The following is a 26,940-nucleotide window of genomic DNA, read 5'->3' on the forward strand; positions in this document are numbered from 1 at the left end:
AGGGCCAGAAGGAGGCTGATGAAGGAGAGGAGAGACTTTACAAAGAACCCCTTCCAGTATCTATCAAAACTCCTGGGGGACAAAATATCAGGAGAGCTGAAAGCAATGAAGGAAGAGGTGGAGGAACACCTTCGTGGAGTGCACAGTGACCTCAGACGTAGGGATGTCAGAAGCCAGCTGGTGGAGGTGAATGACTTTCTCAAAAAGGCCAGGGGAAGATCAAAGCCAGGGCCTAATGGTATTCCATACAAGGTGTACAAATAATGCAAGAGGCTCAGGAAGAGAGTCTGGAGGCTGCTGAAAGTGGCATGGAGGAAAAACTATCTTGCAGAAAGCTGGCTAGTTGCTGAGGGGTGTTTCATTCCAAATGAAGAAAACTCCACAAACATCAAGCAATTCCGAACCATCTCACTCCTCAAGCGGAGACTTTACCACTACATGGGAGAGGCTGGAGATGGGCATCGTGACCGGGTGCACTCTCTCAGTCATTGTTTTTTCTGCAGCGATGAACTTCCTTGTGAAATCAGCAGAGAAGCTAAGACGGGGTGCGATACTGGCAAGCGGCGTTCATGGATGATCTGACGATAACAGCTAAGTCAGTCACGGAAGGCATATCGATTTTGGAGGATCTGGAAGAGCTCACCAAATGGGCCAGAACGGAGTTCAAAATCAAGAAGTCTAGTCCTGAAAAAGATGTGTCCAGGAACAGTACTGATTCATAACCGGAGAGGAAACCATCTCCACCATCAGAGAGAAGCCTGTGAAGAGCCTGGGGAAGTGGTACAGGGCAGAGCTCAATGACAGAGAGAGTGCGCTCAATGACATCTACGTGTGCAGGCCAACACGTAGATGACATCTGTGGATAAGAGCGGCCTACCAGGCAAGTGTAAGGCATGGGGCTACCAACACGGGGTACTTCCCAGACTCCTTTGGCCACTGCTTGTCTATGTGGAGGCACTAGAGAGGAAACTTAACAACTTCCTCAGGAGATGGCTAGCGGTCCCAAGAAGCTTCTGCTCCATCGGTCTGTACAGCACAGGCGGCAAGCTGCAGCTGCCAATAACATCTGTGGTAGAGGAGTTCAAGGCAACAAAAGCATGTCAAGCCATGATGCTTCGGGACAGCAAGGATGAAATGGTTTGCCAGGTACTTCCACAGGTCAGGAGAGAGTGCAGCAAAGAGAACAAGGAACAAAGGGATAGTTGCCACAGCAGGCAACTGGGAGATGCAGGCAGACCTCAAGAAGCAGCTGCTCTCCCAGAGGAGATAGTCAGCACAAGTCTAAGACCAGATATAGTCCTCTGATCTAGAAGCACCAACCAGGTGGTCCTCATCGAGCTTACAGTGCCCTGGGAGGAGAGAATGGAAGCTCAATAAATACCGGTCCCTCATCCTTGAGTCAGCAAAATGGATGGAGCCTGGAATCTACCACTTGAGGTCGGCTGAAGGGCCTTCGCAGGCAAATCACTCTGGAGAACCCTGGGGCTGCTCAGCATTGAAGGAGTGGCAATGAAGAAGCTGGTGGCTGATATCAGCAAGCAGGCAGAAGAGGCATCTCGTTGGATCTGGCTGAAGAGGAATGAACGGTGGCAGAGTCAAGCAGGCATTAAGGAGGCTGAGTTGAGTGGTGGGATCGAGGGGGTAATTCCAGAATGCTGGTTCTGCCGCCGAGGCCCCCCGAAGTGTCATGTGCTTATCGACGAAACACCAGTTAAGGGGGGTACCACACTTGAGAAGTCCCACTCCAGTTACGTGTGGAGCGCCTAGAAGGAGGAAGAATGAGTAGCGATTGCAGTGCCATCCGGCTCACAGTAGGTGCAGGGTAGCGAGTACCTGTCAGGTAAGCCGGCAGTGATGACACTCATCGTATTTTGATATACCACAACTAGTTCAGCGAACAGTCTGCAATGTTGGCATCAAACAATGTTAATAACCGTGTTATGACCCGCCTAAAACGTTTGGTGCCAACATGGCACCCATTAAAAGTCTACATCTCAAACATTGCTTGCCAAACTATATGCATAGCTCTGGCTCAGTCTAGGCCCTAGTTGATCTTACCTGATATCGGATCATGACGTGTTACCTGGTATCGGATCGTGACGTGTTACCTGGTATCGGATCGTGACGTGCTACCTGGTATCGGATCGTGCCGTGCTACCTGGTATCGGATCATGCCGTGCTACCTGGTATCGGATCATGCCGTGCTACCTGGTATCGGATCATGCCGTGCTACCTGGTATCGGATCATGACGTGCTACCTGGTATCGGATCATGACGTGCTACCTGGTATCGGATCATGACGTGTTACCTGGTATCGGATCATGACGTGTTACCTGGTATTGAATCATGACGTGTTACCTGGTATTGGATCATGACGTGTTACCTGGTATTGGATCATGACGTGTTACCTGGTATCGGATCATGACGTGGGTAACCTTGGTCTTGCGGTCCACGTTTTCATGCTTCTCCTCGTTGGTGAGGACAGAGAGCACGAAGTCACCTGGTTTACTCTGGCTCTCGCGTACCAGGAAACTGCCAGGCTTTCCCTTGTCCGTAAGCAGCTTCTCAGCGTCGCGCCCAGAGAGGTGCCCGTGGTACCACCTAGGGTAGATTGGTAGATGTAGAGTCAGACAATTTATGGCATGACAATTACGTTTGAATATACTTATACCATTGAAAAGGAATGAGGACTGAAATGAAAGTCACCCCAACCCTGCCGTAGATATTGAATTGTTAACTTAAGAAATCGAAAAGTGTGTTTGTTTCTGAGTTGTGAACACGTGATGGTTTTACAAAGAAACCTAAATAGTGTGTGCCTCTGCATGTCTGTGTCTGTATGAGAGCTTGCATATGTGAATGTGTAGGAGGTTCTAACAAGGTCTCAGCAGGTGTTTCATGGAGAAGCCACAGAAACCATGCTTGACAGAGATCACACATTGTTCTTAGAAATAGATACAAACTGATACATTGTACGTCACAATGTGCAGAGAGACAGATATGCCAGTGTGTGTGTGTGTGTGTGTGTGTGTGTGTGTGTGTGTGTGTGTGTGTGTGTGTGTGTGTGTGTGTGTGTGTGTATGCGTGAACATGTGTGCATGTATTGGATTGTAAATGCTGTCTGTGGTTGTTCATTTCTGTGTGTGTGCGTACCTCTCGGAGGTGGGGTCTTTGCAGTTGAGTGGGTACTTGAGCTCGATGACGTCTCCATTCCTCTCTCTGAGGAGGTCGTGCTGCTCTGTGTAGTACTGCACCAGCTCTGCCAGCGTGGCAAACTTCTCCCCTCCATAGAGGTCGTAGTAGTCCCCTGAATTCTGGATCTTAATATGGGTGACCTCATCACTCCGCCTGACACACACACACACACACACACACACGGAAGAGAGTCAGGGTTAGTCACAGTGCACATGGTTCAAATAGGTAACTATATATTAGGTAACTGGTTTACCCTGCAGTATGTAGCAGAGGTTAGGTTAATTAGTCCCTTCAGGATCTCGCAGGGATTTCTTTGTGTTTTTGCGGGGCAATATGCTATGAATTTCTAACATTTGACGCGAAAATGCGCTGATGAGGACAAACGTCTGTTGACTTCTGGCTTGATTGAACCATATTATGTGGTAAATGTTTGGTTGAAATTGCGAACCCTCTTTCTGCACTACGGTGATGGGTCAGTTGTATGCGATAATATTGCGATGCTTTGACTATGAGGTAATTATGCAGTGAGTGGTCAAATTTGCAAGCCTTCGCATAATATTTGGGAAATTGTTGATTTTGGTAAAAATGGGGCCATCGCAGAATCCTGTAGGGTTGGTTAATAGAGGTTAGAGATACCACTGTTCTGTGTGTGTGTGTGTGTGTGTGTGTGTGAACAGAGCAAGACAAAATACCACAAAAACCTGCATGAAAGTAACAGGTTGATTTGATCAGTGGTACAGTGAATACCCAAATCATTTCTGAACAATAGGAAACCGTTTATTCAACAAATCTGTACAGAAATAAGACTGTTTTCCTTCTAGAAAAAAACCTCATCAGACAATATTATCCCTCTGTAATACCATTTTTATTTTATATGAAAAGCCTTAAAAGAGATTTTATTTGAAGTGAGTATTTGAAGGAAACTGGTTTTCATTAAATGCCGGTGACTAGAGAGCACAGCTCAGACAAGGTCATAAAACAGTCACTGCCACTTTACAAGATACACAGCCACAAAGAGACAGTGTCACACACACACACACACACACGCAAGCATGCAAATGCATGCACGCATTCAAACACACACACGGCATTCTAAACCCGAAACATTCTTATCAGTATGGAAACAAGTCAGACTACTACAAGTCAGACTACTTCTTTTTCCATTTTTCCATTGCAGTAAAAATATCAGAGCACCATTTTTCTGCAGCAACAAGCCAAACCAACCTTCAAACATACGCTTTGTTGTCTAAGTACACCTACACATTCAGAAGATCGTTTTTGAGCATGCAGCCAACCACAACTCCCACTCCACACACTTTTACAAAAAATATCAGAGCTAGCGATCTAACACAGGCAATTAGAAAAGTGACAACACTGCACATTATGCTATCTGATATCTAGTTTGAATGTAATTAGCAAGCCTTCGCTCTGCAAATTGATGATCAAGTAACAGTCATAAAAAGTGTAGCTAATCATATCTCCCTCCCTCCCTCTCTGTCACTCCCTTTCTCACTGCTTCCCATCACTCTCTCTCTCCACTTCTCTCTCCATCCATCTCTATCTTGCCTATAAACCTGCACTCCCTCCTTCCCTGTAATTGTGTTATGAATGTTTGAGTGGAGTAGTATGCCTCCCTGTCTGTGGCTACTAATGGCCAGTGACGGCTGCAATGCGCGCGCGTGCGTGTGTGGCAGGCTGTTTGTGGGAATTTAACACGATTAATGACATCGCAATGAGCCAAAAACATCCAACTAGATTTTACTCTGCAGATGGGCTTGGTCTGTTGCAGACTTGGAGACATAGCACACATTATCAATGTGCCATACTGCATCCTTGAATCTGCTAGATACTTGCTCCTGTACCTGATTATGACAACTGCAATATCAAGTAATACTGTTGGACAGGGTTGTGTTTTTTTTTGGGGGGGGGGGCATAGGTCAGAGACCAACTCCGATATTTTACGTTAAAATGTACAGTCGTGGCCAAAGGTTTTGAGAATGACACAAATATACATTTCCACATAGTTTGCTGCTTCAGTGTCTTTAGATATTTTTGTCAGATGTTACTATGGAATACTGAAGTATAATTACAAGCATTTCATAAGTGTCAAAGGCTTTTATTGACAATTACATGACATTGATGCAAAGAGTCAATATTTGCAGTGTTGACCCTTCTTTTTCAAGACCTCTGCAATCCGACCTGGCATGCTGTCAATTAATTTCTGGGCCACATCCTGACTGATGGCAGCCCATTCTTGCATAATCAATGCTTGGAGTTTGTCAGAATTTGTGGGGTTTTGTTTGTCCACCCGCCTCTTGAGGATTGACCACAAGTTCTCAATGGGATTAAGGTCTGGGGAGTTTCCTGGCCATGGAACCAAAATATCGATGTTTTGTTCCCCGAGCCACTTAGTTATCACTTTTTCCTTATGGCAAGGTGCTCCATCATGCTGGAAAAGGCATTGTTTGTCACCAAACTGTTCCCGGATGGTTGGGAGAAGTTGCTCTCGGAGGATGTGTTGGTACCATTCTTTATTCATGGCTGTGTTCTTTGGCAAAATTGTGAGTGAGCCCACTCCCTTGGCTGAGAAGCAACCCCACACATGAATGACCTCAGGACTGATGGTAGCGCTCACCTTGTCTTCTCCGGACAAGCTCCGATAAATGGTTGATTTAGGTGCAATCTTACTGCCAGCAATATCCTTGCCTGTGAAGCCCTTTTTGTGCAAAGCAATGATGACGGCACGTGTTTCTTTGCAGGTAACCATGGTTGACAGAGGAAGAACAATGATTTCAAGCACCACCCTCCTTTTGAAGCTTCCAGTCTGTTATTCGAACTCAATCAGCATGACAGAGTGATCTCCAGACTTGTCCTCGTCAACACTCACACCTGTGTTAACGAGAGAATCACTGACATGATGTCAGCTGGTCCTTTTGTGGCAGGGCAGAAATGCAGTGGAAATGTTTTTTTGTGATTCAGTTCATTTGCATGGCAAAGAGGGACTTTGCAATTAATTGCAATTCATCTGATCACTCTTCATAACACTCTGGAGTATATGCAAATTGCCATCATACAAACTAAGGCAGCAGACTTTGAAAATGTATATTTGTGTCATTCTCAAAACTTTTGGCCACGACTGTATACCAAACAAAAACCATTGATTTCAAAGTTTAACAAACCATACAATTCTATGCACAAGGACTACTTTTAACAACAACATTTACAGGAAGAACTTTCCAGATACAAAGTATTATTTATAAAATTGTTACTGTGTAAATGATTAAAGGCCGAATTTGGGCAAAAGCGCACAAATAATGGCTTTTAAATGTATAAGTGATCAATGGACCATTACACCAGGTCATTTAATGCTTAAAAATGAAAGCAAAAATGGACGAATAAGATATTTTGCTATAGAAACACTGTATTTGGCTCCATTCATTGTGCACTCTACAGTCCGCAAAAATAATACAGTTTAACTATAGTAATACTACAGTATTTAATTTGCTTATACCATGCCCATTCCCTTCCCCCATATCCAAATTTGTGCCACCCATAAGTGAGAAACCTACATATCAAGTAAAGGTACTTGTACAAAATAAGGGCTGTTACTAAGGGCTGTGAAAACTTATGCAAATAAGATATTTCTGTATATTGATTTCAACCCCAAAAAATTCTAAAAACATTTTTTCACTTTGTAATTATGGGGTATTTCTTGTAGCTGGGTGAGAGATTATAATTTTTTTAATCCATCTTGAATTTGGGGCGACAGGTAGCCTAGTGGTTAGAGTGTTGAACTAGAATCCCCGAGCTGACAAGGTAAAAAAAAAATGTCCTTCTGCCCCTGAACAAGGCAGTTAACCCACTGTTCCTAGGCCGTCATTGAAAATAAGAATGTGTTCTTAACTGACTTGCCTAGTTAAATAAAGGTAAAACAAATATAGAATAATTCAGGCTGTAACCCAACAAAACTCAAACTGTTGTAATATCTGAGCTGTAAAGGTCTAACCCATAACAACTGGTCTCACTAGCTATGTTCCATTAAGTTGTCCGGTGATATTTTTTGTCGACAATTAGAAAGTTTGCATAGAAAATAGATGTGACAATTGACTGCTACAGTGTATTTAAATTGTCTTGGTGTCGATAAAAACCGCTGCCTGGAAGTAATGAAATCACCCAAAAATTATAATAGAAAATAAATAGCTGGTGTCGAATAATAATGGGAGCTGAAGCGTTTCCATTATCCATTTAGGTAAACTGTGCATTAATAGATAGGTGAGGAAATATGGATTGTTGCCAATCTGTTTCATGTCTCAGGTAGCCCGCAGAAGCCAGTATGGAGAGAATGGAAGTAAGTCGTCTAATAATTCTAAAGTGCCAATATTTTTTTGTCATGGTGGATTCAATTTAGATGTTTTGTCACTGACCTACACACAATACCCCATAATGTCAAATTGGAATTATATTTTCTAAATGTGTACAAATTAATAAAAAATGAAAAGCTGAATTGTCTTGAGTCAATAAGTATTCAACCCCTTTGTTATGGCAAGCCTAAATTAGTTCAGGAGTAAACATTTGCTTAACATAAGTTGCAAGGACTCACTCTGTGTGCAATAATAGTGTTTAACATGATTTTTGAATGATTACCTCATCTCTGTACCCCACACATACAATTATCTGTAAAGGCCCTCAGTCGAGCAGTGAATTTCAAACAAAGATTCAACAACAAAGACCAGGGAAGTTTTGCAATGCCTCGCAAAGGGCACCTATTGGTAGATGGGTAAGAATAAAAAAAAGCAGACAATGAATATTCCTTTGAGCATGGAGAAGTTATTAATTACACTTCGGATGGTGTATCAATACACCCAGTCACTACAAAGATACAGCTGTCCTTCCTAATTCCGTTGCCGGAGAAGCAGGAAACCGCTCAGGAATTTCACCACGAGGCCAATGGTGACTTTAAAACAGTTACAGAGTTGAATGGCTGTGACAGGAGAAAACTGAGAATGGCTCAACAACATTGTAGTTACTCCACCATAATAAACTAATTGACAGAGTGAAAAGAATGAAGACTTTGCAGAACATTTTTTATTCTTAAACATGCCTCCTGTTTGCAACAAGGCACTAAAGTAATACTGCAAAAAAATGTGGCAAAGCAATTAACTTTTTATCCTGAATGCATAGTGGTGGCTGTATCATGTCATGGGTATGCTTGTAATCGTTAAGAACTAGGGAGTTTTTTCAGGATAAAAAAGAAATGGAATGGAGCTAAGCCCAGGCAAAATCTTAGAGCAAAACCTGGTTCAGTCTGCCACCAGACACTGGGAGATGAATTCACCTTTCAGCAGGAAAATAACCTAAAACAAAAGGCCAACTCTACACTGGAGTTGCTTACCAAGAAGACAGTGAATGTTCCTGAGTGGCCGAGTTACAGTTTCAACTTAAATCTACTTGAAAATCTGTCAAGAATTGAAAATGGTTGTCTAGCAATGATCAACAACCAATTTGACAGAGCACAAACAATTTAAAATAATAATAGGCAAATATTGTACAATCTGGGTGTGCAAAGCTCTTAGAGACTTACCCCGAAAGACTCACAGGTGTATAGATGCCAAAGGTGCTTCTACAAAGTATTGACTCAGGGGTGTGAATACTTCCTCTCCGTATTTCATTTTCAATACATTTGCAAAAACTTCACTTCGTCATTATGGGGTATTGTGTGTAGACGGGTGAGAGAAAAAAATCTATTTAATCCATTTTGAATTCAGGCTGTAACACAACAAAATGAATAAATCAAGGAGTAGGAATACTTTCTGAAGGCAATGTACATGTCCTCAAAGATGGCAAGCTCAGGTGTGACCATTCTAGCTAACGATAGGGCAGATACACAAAGTTGGCAGAATGCTGATTGCATCAACTTATATCAGTACATTTGTAACAGCCAAAACATTACTAAACTTCTATTCGATCAAATAAGCCTCACATAATTCGACATTCTCTCATAGACTTCCATAAAAAAAGAGCTTATATCACGCAGACAGATTTTGGGCGGAGTAAATCCTCTCGCTTCACCTCTTCCTGTGCTTGCACTCCTGTAGATCTGAAATAATTGGATGGTGAAAATTGCATCCAGACAACCAGATAAGCAAGGCTATCAATTCAGGTATTCTTGAAATTCAAGACAATCCTTGTCCTGCAAAGAAACATTATTTGTATTGTTCAAAAATAGACTTCGCAAGCAGTAGGCATTTAGAATTAAATGTGAAGTGGTGCTTTAGTTACCTTATGACATGCAGTACCAGTCAAAAGTTTGGATGCCTACTCATTCAAAGGCTTTTCTTTAATTTGACTATTTTCTATATGAAATAACACATATGAAATCATGTACTAACCAAAAAAGTTGCCACCTTTTACCTTGATGACAGCTTGCACACTCTTGGCATTCTCTCAACCAGCTTCACCTGCAACGCTTTTCCAACAGTCTTGAAGGAGTTCCCACATATACTGAGCACTTGTTGGCTGCTTTTCCTTCACTTTGCGGTCCAACTCATCCCAAACCATGTCAATTGGTTTGAGGTCGGGGGATTGTGGAGGCCAGGTCATCTGATGGAGCACTCCATCACCCTTCTTGGTCAAATAGCCCTTACACAGCCTGGAGGTGTGTTGGGTCATTGTCCTGTTGAAAAACAAATGATAGTGGGACTAAGCACAAACCAGATGAGATGGCTTATCGCTGCAGAATGCTGTGGAGCCATGCTGGTTAAGTGTGCCTTGAATTCTAAATAAATCACTGACAGTGTCACCAGCAAAGCACCCCCACACCATCACACCTCCTCCTCCATGCTTCACGGTGGGGAATCACGCATGCGGACATCATCCGTTCACCTACTCTGCATCTCAAAAAGACACTGCGGTTGGAACCAAAAATCTCAAATTTGGACTCATCAGACCAAAGGACAGATTTCCACCGGTTTAATGTCCATTGCTCGTGTTTCTTGGACCAAGCAAGTCTCTTTGTATTATTGGTGTCCCTTAGTAGTGGTTTCTTTGCAGCAATTCAACCATGAAGGCCTGATTCACACAGTCTCCTCTGAAAAGTTCATGTTGAGATGTGTCTGCTACTTGAACTCTGTGAAGCATTTATTTGGGCTGCAATCTGAGGTGCAGTTAACTCTAATGAACTTATCCTCTGCAGCAGAGGTAACTCTGGGTCTTCCTTTCCTGTGGTGGTCCTCATGAGAGACAGTTTCATCATAGCGCTTGATGTTTGTCCCCAACTACACTTGAAGAAACTTTCAAAGTTATTGAAATTTTCCGGATTGACTTAAAGTAATGATGGGCTGTTGTTTCTTTGCTTATTTGAGCTGTTCTTGCCATAATATGGACTTGGTCTTTTACCAAATAGGGCTATCTTCTGTATACCACCCCTACCTTGTCACAACACAACTGATTGGCTCAAACGCATTAAGGAGGAAAGAAATTCCACAAATTAACTTTTTACAAGGCACACCTGTTAATTGAAATGCATTCCAGGTGACTACCTCATGAAGCTGGTTGAGAGATTGCCAAGAGTGTGCAAAGCTGTCATCAAGGCAAAGGGTGGCTACTTTGAAGCATCTTAAATATAAAATATATTTTGATTTGTTGAACACTTTTTTGATTACTACATGTTTCCATGTGTTATATCATAGTTTTGATGTCTTCACTATTATTCTACAATGTAGAAAATAGTAAAAATAAAGAAAAACCCTGAAATGAGGTGTGTCCAAACTTTTGACTGGTGCACTCATAATTTATTTGAAAAACAGTTTCCATCCTCATTTGTCACAATAAAAGAAAGTTAGACAAAATAAAAATCCACCCCTGTCGAACGGATAACGTTTTTGTCGATCTTTAGAAAATGTCTCCTATATCAGCCGTTTTTACATTACACATCGCAAAGATTTTTTTTGTGACATTACTTTTGTCAAATAAACCTGGGTCAATGGAAACCAGCCTACTTAAATACACATTACTCTAGAAGGGTCTCTGACTCCGGACCCTACTGAAACAGTTAACATCACAATGTTTAACCTTCCCCATCCCCCCACTACCACCCCATGGCCTCCCCCTTCCATCCAGCCCCCTGACCGGGCCAGGAAAGAAGGGAGAGATAAGCAAAAGGAAAAGCAGGGAGAATGAGACAACACAGCCCAGTGGAGTCCCAGGACGTCCATTACAACGAGAGAGAGACGAGCTGGATTTCCCTCATCTAACATCTATTATAAACTGGGTGGGTTGAGCCCTGAATGCTGATTGGCTGAGAGCCGTGGTATATCAGATCGTATACCACGAGTATGACAAAACATTTATTTTTACTGCTCCAATTATGTTGGTAACCAGTTTATGTAGCATTAAGGCATCTCGGGGGTTTGTGATATATGGCCAGTATACAACGGCTAAGGGCTGTGCGTTGCGTCGTGCATAAGAACAGCCCTTAGCCGTGGTATATTGGCCATATACCACACCCCCTCGGGTCTTATTGCTTAAAACCTCGTAAGGATCGTAACCTTTTTTTAAAAATGTTTTGCCTAAAATGACATACCCACATCTAACTGCCTGTAGCTCAGGACCTGAAGCAAGGATATGCATATTCACTATACTAATAACTACTACTAATAACTTGTTAATTACTCTCTCATTGAGTGTGTCTGTGAGAGTGTGTGAGAGAGTGAGCGTGTCTGTGATACGTGATTGTGTGTGAGTATATACAATTGAGAGAGTGTGTTATATGCAAGTGTGTGAGAGTGTGTGTGTGATATGAGTGTGTGTGAGATATGAGAGTGTGTGAGATATGAGAGTGTGAGAGTGTGTGTGATGTGAGTGTGTGTGTGATATGAGACTGTGTGTGATATGAGAGTGTGTGAGATATGAGAGTGTGAGAGTGTGTGTGTGATATGAGACTGAGATATGAGGGTGTGTGTGTGATATGAGAGTGTGTGAGATATGAGAGTGTGAGAGTGTGTGTGATGTGAGTGTGTGTGTGATATGAGAGTATGAGAGTGTGTGTGATGTGAGAGTGCATGTGATATGAGAGTTTGTGAGAGTGTGTGTGATGTGAGAGTGCATGTGATATGAGAGTTTGTGAGAGTGTGTGTGTGATATGAGAGTGTGTGAGATAAGAGTATGAGAGTGTGAGAGTGTGTGTGATGTGAGAGTGCGCGTGATATGAGAGTTTGTGAGTGTGTGTGTGTGATATGAGAGTGTGTGAGATATGATTACACAAGTAAGAGACAGTTAGCTTGGTCACAGGGTAAGGCATCCCTGAATAGTCACAAAGAAAACAAAGTGCAAAGAACTGTGCTTAAAAGGACATAGCTCTCATCAGTTCATTTAAAAGGACTTTTATCCGTTCATGATAACTTAATAAGTATGGCTTTTTTCACTATCAAACAGGATAATTTGGTATAATCTCTCAAGTAAATAAATGTGTTCGAAAATGTAATCTTATCCATTGATGTCGGTGCAGAGCCTACTTTCAATAGCAAAACAGTGCAGACACAAAATAAGGCTGACAATTCTCAATTACACCACACACACACACACACACACACACACACACACACACACACACACACACACACACACACACACACACACACACACACACACACACACACACACACACACACACACACACACACACACACACCAAAGTCACCACATAGCCACAGGCATCAGCCAGGTCAGACCTCGACATGGACCCCCAGCCTTAATGTTATTAAGAGCTACTGCCTGGCCTGCCACACTCACCACTCACTGCTGCTGCCAGCCCAACTGCTCTCTCCCCGTCTCTCTCTCTCTCTCTCTCTCTCTCTGCTAAAGAGCGGTGCGCTAAAGGACGACGCTGGACCTTTTCCAGGAGCTTTTTCCAACGCATGAGCCTCTTAAAAGCTTCCGTTGCCAAAGCAGAGCCACTCTCTCTCTCCTCGCGCTGCAGGAAGTCACAGAGGCCTGCTGTTTACCAGAACTCCACACTTCTCTTTTGTATTCAGCTCTCCAAATACAGAACTGTTCTACAACTGTTCTACTATAACTGTTCATAATTCAGTGAAATGTAATGTCATGGGACAGGGTTAGACTTGATGATTTCATACATGGAGGTCAAAAGAGGTCATATTCCTCAAAGGGCTGTTGTGGCGTAAAGGTCGTTCTATATGAATTCAATCACTTTCTGACTGCACTCCTTTTGAGTTGAATGAAACCTTCCATACATGCTTGCTCATGGTAGAAGTGTTCAGAAATACCAATTTCAGACAGAAGCTATGGTAAGTTTATATGACCTCCTTTCAAACAGCCCCTTATTTACAGGTACACCCCTTTTATACATACCAGTGGGTGACTGGCAAATTGGGAGGGGTGGGGAGTGTTGTTAAACCATGGCAGCTGTTTGCAGTTCAAATTAGAGAGGTGTTAAACAATGGAAGTATTAATGAATTTACCTGCAGAAAAGAAGAGAACCATTCACACAGACCCCATAACTGTATTTTGGTTACAGGGTCTGTGGAAATGCAGGAATCAAGACTAAGTCTTTAGGTGGCTTTTATTTTCTATGCCTTTTACCCCCCTACCCCTTTCAGATATACAAAATAGCTGGTATAAAATGCAAGCATGTTAAATTAGTGGGATTTTGGTCTGTGTATGAATGGGATAAATATCCTTTTATGAGCGCTTGGCTCTGAAGTCAATTTGCCGTTGCTGCCACATAATTATGGACACTCCCATCCTGCACACGCTTAGAAACACACTCACACACTCTCTCGCTCACGCACACACTCCCTATACCCCTACGCACCCTTCTAAACAACAATTACAGACTTCCAAAGCCAACTCTATAATGTGCGTTTGTCTGATTGGAAGAAGTACATAGTAGTGGGGACGTGGTGGTGTGGTGTCACGTTGAGAGGTGACATGTGGCACTGGAGATAACATCTCGGGACAGATTGGAGAGGCCATCTGGAGGTCTGGATGAGTGTCCGCAGTGAAAGGGATCAGTGGGACAGGGTGAGCTGTCAGAGATCTGGAAGGTTCCACTATGATACAGGCCTAAGTCTGACGGTGATGTAAGGGTAAATCCATTTGAATTCAATCAGTTTTTGCCGGCATCCCTTTTAATTTAAACAAAACTTTCCATACATGTTTTGCCCATGGAAGAAGTGGTCAGAAAGTTACTTTTTGGACCGGAATCAGGAGATAGAGGTGCTCAAAGTTGACCCATTTTGCATACCCCACCCTACCAAAATACATCCATGTCTTAATCACTGAAAACGATAAACGGTTGAGTTTGATATCATTTGAAAGCTTACAACAGGTCTGCCAGGGTTATGATTTCAGGTCCAAAAGTCACTTTCTGACCACTTCTACCTTGGGCAAACACGTATGGTTACCTTATGTATGGTAAGGTTTCGTTCCAATTAGAAAGGGGTACAGTCAAAAAGGGATTTAAATCATATGTGAATTCTTATCTTACACCAGTTTTATACTTTTTTTTCAACCGAGGGGGGAAACAAACGTTCTCCGTTTCCTAAAAACTCGGGAGAGCAACAAAGAAGGCATATTTCAAGCTCGTATTCCCACAAGCTGCGACTGTTCACCCAAAGGCAAGGCTCTCATTCGCTCGCTAGCTTGCTAATTGAGGAGCGATTATTTCCCATTTCAGCTTGGCCAACTGTGCACAGATGACATGCGGCTTGACTCCTGCCTTCATTAAAATCGCTCAGCCGGCCCCAGGAGACAATACACCCGAGTTTGGTTGTCGCTGATGGTTGACATCAGCGACAATGTTGTGGTGCATAGCGTTAGGCTAAAGCACTAGGCTAAAGCGCTAGGAGAGAACAATGCTGTTCTCCTTTGGTTATTGAACAAATAACTTTCCCACAACATTCTGGGAAACAAAATGTGACATGCTGGTAACATGGATGCTGCTACCTGACAGAGAGAGTAAAATCCCCCGGATTGCTCTTGCTCGGCCGGGCTAGGAAACTGCCGTGGACCCCCCGTGTCAACAGGAGCTGCTCTGCCTCAATGCCGGTGATGTTGGGGTGGAACCACCTTGAAGAACAGAGAGAGTGAGAGAGAGAAAGAGAGAGAATAGTTTTGAACACAAAAGCCAAATCCAGAGTCACCAGTGTTTCTCTATACATCCCTAAGGGACTTTCAGGCGTATACAGAACGTTAGTTAATTACCTTCAAATAACCTACCATTTCCATTCTCAGAACGTTAATAAAACCTCCAGGAAAACTGTTAGAACCTCCCTGCAACCTAAACATTTACATTCCCAGAACAGGCAAAACCTTTTTAAAAACTTAACATTTTACCGGTCAGGAAACTTATGGCTTTGGTCCCAGAACCATTGGGAAACCCACAACTTCCATAGAACTAAATGTGCTTGCTGGGTCAGTTTGGTGACAGTAGTTAGATACACATAAAAAGTGAGATATAAACTTTTGAAAAGCAGAACACCAATATTTACAGAACTTAATATAACTGGCAAATGTTTACTTCCTGTGTTATATAACCAAGTGGAGAGTAAAAGATAACATTTACTCCATCCAGCTCACATTTTGATAAACCCTATCGTCCACTATCAACCATTACAAATTTGGATGTTACACTGTCCACCAACCTAAAATAATATAGAGAAATACACACTAGCATAATTGAAAAGTATGGCTCTGGTCTGTGCCCTTCTATCACCATCTCCCCCTACATATATCCCTACTGTTCTGTCGTAAAAAAATAACAAAATCAATACAAAATTTGTGGCTCCTCTTCATAGCAAAAGATCTATAGATGTCTGAGAAATACAAGTTGTGTGGTTATGCTAAGAAATGCAACATGGAATAATGTTTTTTCCTCTTCATAAAGTGTGTTTTTCATCATTGTTAGTATACTAAAGTAGTAAAGCAGAAAGCATGTCAGTGAGTCAGTTGTTTGGAGTTGATGTTCATGGTTCAGTTAGTTCACAGGGTTAAAACCTCTAACTCAGGGGTCTCCAACCTCTTCTAGCATGAGAGCTAGTGTCATCTGTTCGTTCACCCGCACCCGGACGCATTTGCTTATAACCCATCTGCAACCGCACGACTATATGTGATGAAGTGAAAACCTTACGCACGCACCCGATACTAACCCATAAACATAGAAAATGCGCTCTACAGTCAGAGATAGCGGGATTCATTTTTGACAGGCCTTTTTAGATATTAGCCTGTTTCTGCTTACAATTTCCAACCATTTGACAGTGGTGTAAAGTACTTAAGTAAAATTACTCTAAAGTACTACTTAAGTTGTTTTTTGGGGTATCTGTTCTTTACTATTTATGTCAACTTTTACTTCACTACATTCCTATAGAAAATACTGTACTTTTTACTCCCATACATTTTCCCTGACACCCAAAAGTACTCGTTACATTTTGAATTCTTAGCAGGACAGGAAAATGGTCCAATACAAGCACTTGTCAAGAGAACATCCCTGGTCATCTCTACTGTCTCTGCTTTGGCGAGCTCACTAAACACACATGCTTCGTTTGTAAATTATGTCTGAGTGTTGGAGTGTGCCCCTGGCTATCCGTACATTTAAATAACAAGAAAATGGTACAGTCTGGTTTGCTTAATATAAGGAATTTGAAATTATTTATTCTTTTACTTTTGATATTTAAGTATATTTTAGCAATGACATTTACTTTTGATACTTAAGTATATTTAAAACCAAATACTTTTAGTATTTTTCTCAAGTAGTATTTTACTGGGTGACTTTCACTTTTACTTCAGTAATTTTCTATTAAGGTATCTTGACTTTATGTCAACTGGGTACTTTTTCCACCACTGCAATTTGGTAGGCTATTTGTTAGTCAACTTGACTATCATTAGATACATACAGCTTCTTTTCTGTCATTACTTGTTGCCCTATAAGACTAAATAAAGCCTTGCTCACAAGAATAATGTCGTGCAGCAAAGATGTTTAAGAACCTAGGAGAAAATGCTATAAAGATTTTCCGCGCAAAATTTCCAAATGGCATCAGTTAGACCGGTTTGAAGGAAATGAAAAGCTGTTACAATGACCCAACATGTTTTTGTTAAGATTTCAGTTCGGCTTGGATGCATATTTTATGTGGTTGAAATACTATCATCTTTTATGATGCTGATAAAGAGAGCACCTTTCCAGACAGTCCCTAACCGCACATTCATTCTCTTAAGATGCTGAAAGAAATAAAACATTTTTCTCCTCTCCCGTTCCCGAGTCAAAATTGACATTTGGTGTATAATTTTACTGCAAGAAATACTTAATTCTGCAGGAGTTAATATTATATTAGGCTATGTGAGATATTATAGACCTACGGTCAGTAGCTAGGTTTCCATCCAATTGGTGACAGATTTTCCTGCGAATATTCAAAAATCGCATAAAACAATCTGTGCATTTTCCCACCAGTGATGTTTCCATCAAATTGACTTGCTGCAGATAAAAGGCTGTGCGTGATGACATAGTGCACATACAAATACCTTTTGCAGTTAAATTCCTATGTACCATGGCATTTTCAACTCCACTGATAGTTTTCTCACAAAAAATGTTGCGTTATATTGCGAGTGTGCCCACTGCGCACTGTTGGCTACAGCACACATATAGCTAATGGACAAAATAACGACATTATTTTTACTTGTCAAACGGCAGCCAAGCATCGATTATCATGTCACCGGAATAAGACCCTCAATATTTATTAGATAGGAGCATCAAGCTCATCACCTTGCACTTTCACCACCCTGTAAAATTCATTTATTTAATCTGTAACCTAATAAACTGCATGCTTTCCCGATGAGTCATAGTAGGAGGACCACACATGTCACCGCGTGACTCCAAGTTACCTTCAATATGATGGTAATTATATCAATATTTACACATCATTCTTGCATAATTCATTTTAAAAGACTAAAACATCCCACCTAGAAGTCCCCATCGTATAACTGTCTAATTTGTATAGCACCTCAAAAACATAACATAGCCGACACTGCCATCGTCCTCTTTCACCACATCTACTGTTCTGTTCATCCCTTCTATATATTTTCAACTCTCCATTTTGCAGCTTTTCTCTTCTTGAATTCATCTCCATTGTTCATTTTGCCTCAATGGATCAACGTTAACTTTTTCTGCCCAAGTTTCCAAAAGCATTTTGCAATTGATGTGTATTGGTGCGCTATTGTTAGCCCTAAAGTTTAGGCTTAGGCTACGCACTAACGGCAGATTAACATAATGAAAAATATATATCTATTCAACCTGACCGCCACCCACCCGCCCCGCGGATATAACCGTGCGGACTGCGGGTTATAATTCAACTCGCACATCACTAATGAGAGCTACTTTTATTTATGAAACATGTCACGAGCAACTCATTAATTTCTTCCTAGCTTTCAAATAAGCACTTGTATTTTCCCGAATGTAGCTTTCTTATTTATTTATACATTTTATTTTATTTATTTTTTTACAAATTACAATTATTAGTAGAGAAACAATTACAATTGATGTTCTAAGTCCATGCCAATGCTTAAATCACATGACAAGACCATTCTTGAGGGTAAACGATTTGAGTGTAATACCCCTTTAATTGAGAATTTTAGGAGCGAAGAATCTGCTGGTCTAGCAATGTTTTTGCTTCTGCATATGTCATGACAGAGTTTGCTAAACAAAAGCCCACCCGATTGATACTGTACAAAGAATCCTGATATACACCGAGTGTACAAAACATTAAGAACACCTTTTCCCTCAGAACAGACTCAATTCGTCAGGGCAAGACTCTATAAGGTGTCGAAAGCGTTCCACTGGGATGCTGACCCATGTTGTCTCCAATGGTTCCCACAGTTGTGTCAAGTTCTTGACAAACCGGTGCGCCTGGCACCTACTACCATACCCCGTTCAAGGGCACTTAAATATTTTGTCTTGCCCATTCACCCTCTGAATGGCACACATTCACAATCCATGTTGCAATTGTCACAAGGCTTAAAAATCCTTATTTAACCTGTCTCCTCCCTTTCATCTACACTGATTGAAGTGGATTTAACAAGTGACATCAATAAGGGATCATAGCTTTCACCTGGATTCACATAGTCAGTCTACGTCATGGAAATAGCAGGTGTTCTTGATGTTTTGTACACTCAGTGTAATTCTGCCAAGTATGCCTACTTCGCAGTTAACATTTAATCGTGAAGGTTTTGGGAAAGTCTGTCTACTCAAAAGACAGTTATAGTTATCGCTAACTGGCCACACGAAGTGAACGATAAACAGAATCGCACACCACACAGACATACAGAGGCAATATTCCTAGAAATGAATTGGCAGCTATCGTGTTACGTTTGGCTTTTTAAGCCAATTGTGTCTAACCAGGGGTGGGACAATGTCAATTTAATGATATAGTATCTGGGAGCTTGCGGTGTCTGATACTTGTGAGATTTGTTTATGACAGATTGCGGTGGAGCGTGTGAAAAATACATGCACTTTCTGAATTATTTGGCAAGCTACTCATACAGTAGGTGGGCTGAGAGTTACTGGTAGTCCACAATCAAACTGTTGGAGACCCCTGCTTTAACTACTGTGAGGCTAATCTATTACTTATTAGCGTCGCAAGGCCCCTTTCCACAAGTGGTTGCTATGGCCAATGAATTCACTATTGTGGCTTTTCAAGTCTTGTGAAAGTGCACAACTGTGAAGCCATTTGCATTAAGCATAATGAATAAGGCCTACACGACACTAAAACGACAGCTAACGTTGATTGAGCCCATTGCAATGATGTTGTGAATGGAAAAGAGAGCTCACGGTCCGTTTTGTAGATGCACGAGTGTGGGTTGAGAATTTCCACAAAACACTGTGTTGAATATGGTTGGATACTTCTCTTAGATGAATATAGTGCAATGTTCTGGTATCAGACTTAAAGGTGCAATCTGTAGCTTCTTTGTCTGCTGTGGCCACGAGACAGGTTGCACCCATTGTTGATGCTTAAACAAACTCATACACTCTCCAAAAAAAAATCTTTGTTCAATTTAATCCAATCAGTGCACACAGAATCCTCACAAAGGCCCTCGTCCTTAGTCCTGACAGGTCAATAAATGACAGAAAACAAACTAAAGATGAGCTGTCAAAACAACAATAGCCTATGAATATTAAAAACACACCTACTGGTGTTGTGACACTGTCAATAGTCTGGTTACGCCTTAAAACAGCCAAAGCCAAACCTCAAGACCTAGTTCACTGCTTTACCAATATCACCCTTTCCTTCAACTGCTTGCTGCTGCACATCTCGATCAGTTGCTTCAGAATCAAAACCATTCGGTGAGCAACAGCACAATATCTAAAGGTGCGTCCTATTCGCCACACTTTCCTTAAAGTATGCATTTGCACATTCCCCGTCGTGGATTTACAAGCATTGTATAGGTACTGTGTAAGCTTTGGGTGGGGGTAGTTTCCGACATTGTTAAATCCATGACTGCGAGTGTGCAAGTGCACACTTTAGGAGAAGTGTGAAGAATCAGGTCGTAGCTACAGTGAATGTAGTGGTGGTGTAAATACAGCAATACTTTCAGAACACTGTTTACAATGTGTTAAGAAAAACACTGCAGGGGACTTTTGAAGATGACTTAATACAAAATATCAGCAATAAGAGGGGGATTTTGGTAAATGCCAGTGATTCAACACGAGTGGGAAAAGAATAGATTTTGACACTAACATTGAGAGAAACAGTGAGTCACATAGCCCATTCATTTCCACAGCAAAATATTGCTTTCCTTGCCCCACGCTTCCCAAAGAAGTATGGACAGTGATACATGCAGCGAGCACAACAACAAGAGATCCTTTTATTAAACTCCACATAGAAACTTGATCTGGTAAAGAGTGTATGCCCTGGCACAGTAGTGAGTATTTGGGTATTTTCTTGTTCATATTTAGGACAAAAAAACCAATGACCAGTGTCAGAAAAAATAAATGTTATTTTTTTTTCTCTTAAGGGACTGTATTCATAAGATAAGGACATCAACAGACATGTTAACACTAGATCTACTTACAAGCCTTGCGAGACTTTCGTACAGCCTTCAAGCAGCCGTGAAACACACATCCTTTCATATTTCTGTTTGATGGCAAAACTATGGATCCAATTTAACCGGACTCGTGGGGAGCTTGAGCTCAACCGCTGGGCAAACATCTAAATCAATAAAGTCCCTACAACGTCAAACGAGTAAACCCAGTCCTTGGAATGGTGGGTCGTTGTCCTGTGCCTTCGCTCCGAACCTCCGGTGGAATTACACTCAGATCAGGATGAATCACGCCTTATTGACAGCTTGTCATTCACAAAGCAGATTCACATGAGAGAAAAAAGAGAGACAAAGGGAGAAACAGAGAGAGAGAGAAAGAGGGAAAGAGAGAGGGACAGAGAGAGAGAGAGAGAGAGAGAGATGCCAATAGTAGACAGTAGTGGAGCTGAGGGAAGAGGGAACAGACGGGGCCAAAGCCACAGGAAGCTGCAGACATCTGGGGACTGACACTGGCCCAGATTGCACCTGACCCCCTCATCCACCCAGGCACCATGCTTTTTCTCATTCCAAGCCCAGGAGATTACTGAGGAACTTTTCAAACAGCAGCAGCAAATCATAACCGATTACCACTGGCATTCACCAAGGGATTAGACACAAATACATGGCAGGGGGGGAATGAACAAGGCTCTCTCTGATATCATCAAAGGCCCATGCTGTGGCATTAACAATGGACTGGGATATATAGCAATGAAGGGATCATTTGCCAAAGTAGATTTTTTTTTTTTAACGTGTGGAGACTCAGAAACACACCTGATGTACTGTAGAATAGGGATCACTGTGATCCACCTGGTTCAAAAACAGGCAGTCAGTAGGAGATAAGAGGAATTACAAGTACATGACTGTTACCAGTACAATACATTGTATTGCTGTAGTAGCAAGATGATAGCAATGTAGTATTTTATTCATTTTTTCTATTCAGTCTTTTTATGTGAGTTGTTGAGCACGTTTGACATTTCTAACAGTCAACTTTTTCTCTGTTTGAAATTTCTGCAGCACCACGCTCTGTCTACCAAGCTATAATAACTATAAATCCCATTCTCAGAGCCAAAATCAATGTTTCTGTCAAGGTTGGAGAGGCACACCAAACACTTTCCATCCTGTGCATTACCACAGGCCTCAATGTTCCATGACTGCCATGACCTCAAGACAAACCAAACCAAATAGCAGGGTCGTATTTACTAGGCACCAAACGGAAGAAAACAGACTGAAACAGGGAGGGACTACATGGATTTGTTGAATAAGATACACTTGTTTTTGTTTTCCTTTGTTAAAATGTTTTGCTACAGTGTGCACAAATGAATACGACCCAATATGTGTGAAAACGTAACATAAAAAGGCGTTACAGGTCCTTGTTTCAATCATAGCGGGCAAGAATCAAGCTCATCTCTACTAAGCAGTAGAGCCTTATGTGCCAGTCTTCTAGATTATCCTACGATACAATGAGAGTATGGCGTCAGGCTTTTCAAAACCTAACTATGCATTCAGAGAATACCATACGGCAGAGGTTGGACATAGCTACATAAAACTGTTGTGTCTTCTATAATACTCTACTTTGTATGACAGTACCTTTAACATTGAAGAAATCCGTTTTGTACTATTCTACAGAAGGCTATGTGGCTTAGCTGTGCAGAAGAGGGAACTATTGTTCAGTACAGGGGGAGGAAGAGGAAAATAAAAAAGAAATGTAAAGGAGAAATACTGTAGCGCACATTTTTATGTCTATTAGATTTCTGCTGTACAACCAGTCATTTCATAATTATATATAGTATTATAATTATACTATTACATAATGTGGTAATAAAAAAAGAGGCAAATGTAAATAAACAACAAGCACCACATCCTCCTGATCACACTGCTGCCCACCAGTTGTTACTTGCACTATGAGTATGTGCAACATTCCATGTACAGTACCAGTCAAAAGTTTGAACACACCTACTCATTCATGGGTTTTTCTTCATTTTTACTATTTTCTACATTGTAGAATAATAGTGAAGACCTCAAAACGACAAAATAACACATATGGAATCATGTAGTAAGCAAAAAAAGTGTTAAACAAAACATATTTTATATTTGAGATTTTTTAAAGTAGACACCCTTTGCCTTGATGACAGCATTGCACACTCTTGGCAAAACATTGAAAAAGTTATCCTTTTTAGATAAAACTACAGAATAAATGATTCATATGTTCACCAAATAATGGATTAAAACACACGGTTTTGCAATGAAGGTCTACAGTAGCCTCAACAGCACTCTGTAGGGTAGCAACATGGTGTATCTGGAGGACAGCTAGCTTAAGTCCTCTTCTGGGTACATTGACTTCAATACAAAACCTAGGAGGCTCATAGTCTCACCCCCTTCCATAGACTTACAGAGTAATTATGACAACTTCCGGAGGACATCCTCCAACCTATCAGAGCTCTTGAAGCATGAAACAAACATTATTGGGCACAGATAACAGCACAAAGGGCAAGAAGGTAGAGACAACAATACATCACGCAAAGCAGCCACAACTGTCAGTAAGAGAGAGAGATTGAGATAAGAGATTGAGATAAAACTGTCCAGTTTGAGCGTTTGTTGCAGCTCGTTCCAGTCGTTAGCTGCAGCGAACTGAAAAGACGAGCAACCCAGGGATGTGCGCTTTCGGGACCTTTAACAGAATGTGACTGGCAGAACGGGTGTTGTATGTGGAGGATGATGGCTGCAGTAGATATCTCAGATAGGGAGGAGTGAGGCCTAAAAGGGTTTTCTAAATAAGTTGATGCGAGAAGGAATGCAATGTGGCTGCTATGAAAGTGAACTGTGTTTACTCGTGATCAGGGGTGTATTCATTCCACCGATTCTGTTGAAAAACACTTCTTAAATGGAAGCAAACGGAACAAAACTGGGATAAACATACCTGAATTTGTCCAATGGAAACTCTCGTTTGCAACTGTTGGCCTAATGATTTCACCCTAGATCAGCTAGATGCAGGCAAGAGTGTGCAAGGCCGTCACCTCAAATTTATCTCTCGACCTGTGTGCACCTACATTGTAAACTTTCATTCATAGGCTAGGTTGTAGCAACCTCATGATGGGTATAGGGAACATCTGAGTTTCATGTAGTAGCCCAAACCTATCAATGTTTAATTGAACTGGGTGAATGGAATATGAATGACAGCCATCCAATATGCTGTAATAGAAATAAGGCCATGCTCATTAAAAAAATGTGTCCTCCCTCATCTTAAACGGCACCGACCACCACTGGGACATACAGTATATGGTATTCTGGGGTGCTACCATCTTGAATACACAGTCCTGTAGAGTAGAGTACACCACTCGGGTTGTATTGTGTTGACTGGGGTCCAGACTAGACTTCATTTTGTTATTAATCTGAATTTTTTTACTGGGTCATGGAGAAAAAAATGTCTACCAATCAGGAAAGAATGCCATGTGTTACTATAGTAATCCCAGACAAGCAGCTTTTTAAGTCAGCCCAGCATTGCTGTCAGTCATTTCAACTGATGAAACAATGGCAGCCAACTCAGACCATGTAGTCTCTGAACCCGTTCAAGCATAAAACATTCACACTGGTTCACCCTGTGAAAATCACCATTGCTCTGTAATAACAACTAACAACTAACATTGCAACATTACCGGTATCTTTTCTGCACAATTTATACAACAGATTTTGGAGTGAATCACATTTTTTGTATTTTATTAGGATCCCCCATTAGCTGTGGCAAAAGCAGCAGCTACTCTTCCTGGGGTCCACACAAAACATGAAACATGACATAATACAGAACATTAACAGACAAGAACAGCTGAAGTACAGAACTACATTAAAAAAAGTTTTAAAGACACACGTAGCCTACATATAAATACATACACACAAACTATCTAGGTCAAACAGGGGAGAGGCGTTGTGCCGTGATGTGTTGCTATATCTGGGTTTTTTAAACCAGGTTTGCTGTTTACTTGAGCAATATGAGATGGAACGGAATTCCATGCAAAAATGGCTCTATATAATATTGTATGCTTTCTTGAATATTTTCTGGATTTGGAGACTGTGAAAAGACCCCTGGTGGCATGTCAGGTGGGATAAGTGTGTGTGTCAGAGTTGTGTGAAAGTTGACTATGCAAACAATTTGGGATTTTCAACACATTGTTTCTTATAAAAAGAAGTGATGCAGTCAGTCTCTCCTCAACTCTTAGCAAAGAGAGACACGCATAGAATTTATATCAGCCCTTTGAATAAAATAAAGAGCAAGATGTGCTGCTCTGTTCTGGGCCGCCTGCAGCTCAACTAGGTCTTTCCTTGCAGCACTCGACCACACGACTGGACAATAATCAAGTTAAGACAAAACTAGAGCCTGCAGAACTTGCTTTTTGGAGTGTGCTGTCAAAAAAGCAGAGCATCTCTTTATTACAGACAGACCTCTCCTCATATTTACAACCATTGAATTTTTGACCATGACAGTTTGCAATCTAAGGTAACGTCAAGTAATTGAGTCTCCTCAACTAGTTCAACAGCCACACAATACATTTCCCTAGAACTGAGGGAATGATTTGTACCAAATTCAATGCTCTTAGTTTTAGAGTTGTTCAGGACCAGTTTATCACTGGCCACCCATTCCAAAACACATGCAACAATGTTCAGAGAGCTTTGTTTTGTTTGTTTTGATATTGAAACAAATGCCCGACAAAGTGGCCGACGCCTTGTGTCCATTGCAGGTCAACGGGCAAGAGAGAGCGGTCAGTATCCTTTTCTGTTTTGGGCTTTAGTCCATCTAGTCTGCAACCCCCACCCCAATGCACTTAAACACACACGCACACATACACTCGCAGGCCTGCTAATGAGGATCAGGCAGGAGTTCACCCCTTGTTTGACCCCTGACCCCTCAATAGAACAAAGAGCACTTCTCACCAATTACTGCACTAATCCTCCCCTTTCTCGCTCTCTCCCTGGCCTGACCTACTCTGAGAGGGACCACACTGCCCAGGTCTATCCCCAAACACTTAACAGTTAGCAGGCTCACTTCCCTCAGAAAGCTCTAACACGGACCACACGTCAACAAATAAGCACACCCACTCAGTCCACTCCAGCCAGACCCTCCAAAATGCACATAAGGTTATGAACTGTCAACCATCGAAGCATGAGACCAACTTGATCAAGTGCGTTACACTAGCAACATAACAGCAGCAATCTACTGGTAAGACCCAATGCATGTGGGTAGAAAAAAAAGAGGCTGTTAATGAATGTCAGGAAGTGAATGAGAGTTTTCTCCCCCTACCTAACCATTCTGGTCGGAGCTTGTCAGAGCCCCCCGGTTCAGTTGCCTCAGAGCTTAGTAATCCAGCCCGGCACAGTTACACAAGGAGGGGAAGGGAGGGAGGAACGAGGGGGGAGGGCAGGGACTTGTAGGAGTGCTGCCTCTGCGGGTTGAAGCAAGAGAGGCGGGGGCGTTTAATCTGGGATTTGGATGAGTGCAAAGGGCCCTGATAGGATCATCGGAGCGGCTATCAGGCCGTCCCTCTGGGGACCTACATGACACGGCACCGTCTCCACGCCAACTGAAGACCCCTGCTCCTAATTCAGCCTTCCTTCCTTGTGGTTGCCAGTTCCCAAAGCAAGGCCCCTAAGGTCTAGTCTACATGCGCAGTAGAACAT

The 26,940-nt window shown here is 41.8% G+C and overlaps 1 protein-coding gene across 2 annotated transcripts in view; it reads right to left on the reverse strand.

Annotated features, from left to right (window-relative positions):
• Nucleotides 1-26,940, reverse strand: part of LOC115166080 (tyrosine-protein phosphatase non-receptor type 11) — a 58,647-nt gene that overhangs the window by 17,717 nt on the left and 13,990 nt on the right. For both annotated transcript variants that reach the window (XM_029719744.1, XM_029719743.1), the window contains exons 2-4: nt 15,157-15,279; nt 3,151-3,345; nt 2,409-2,601 (exon numbers count right to left, since the gene is read on the reverse strand). In XM_029719744.1, the coding sequence (XP_029575604.1) occupies nt 2,409-2,601; nt 3,151-3,345; nt 15,157-15,279 (511 nt within the window). The remainder of the gene's footprint in view (nt 1-2,408; nt 2,602-3,150; nt 3,346-15,156; nt 15,280-26,940) is intronic.

The sequence above is a fragment of the Salmo trutta genome, chromosome 28 (assembly GCF_901001165.1).
Source record: "Salmo trutta chromosome 28, fSalTru1.1, whole genome shotgun sequence".
NCBI classification, from domain to species: Eukaryota; Metazoa; Chordata; class Actinopteri; order Salmoniformes; family Salmonidae; genus Salmo; species Salmo trutta.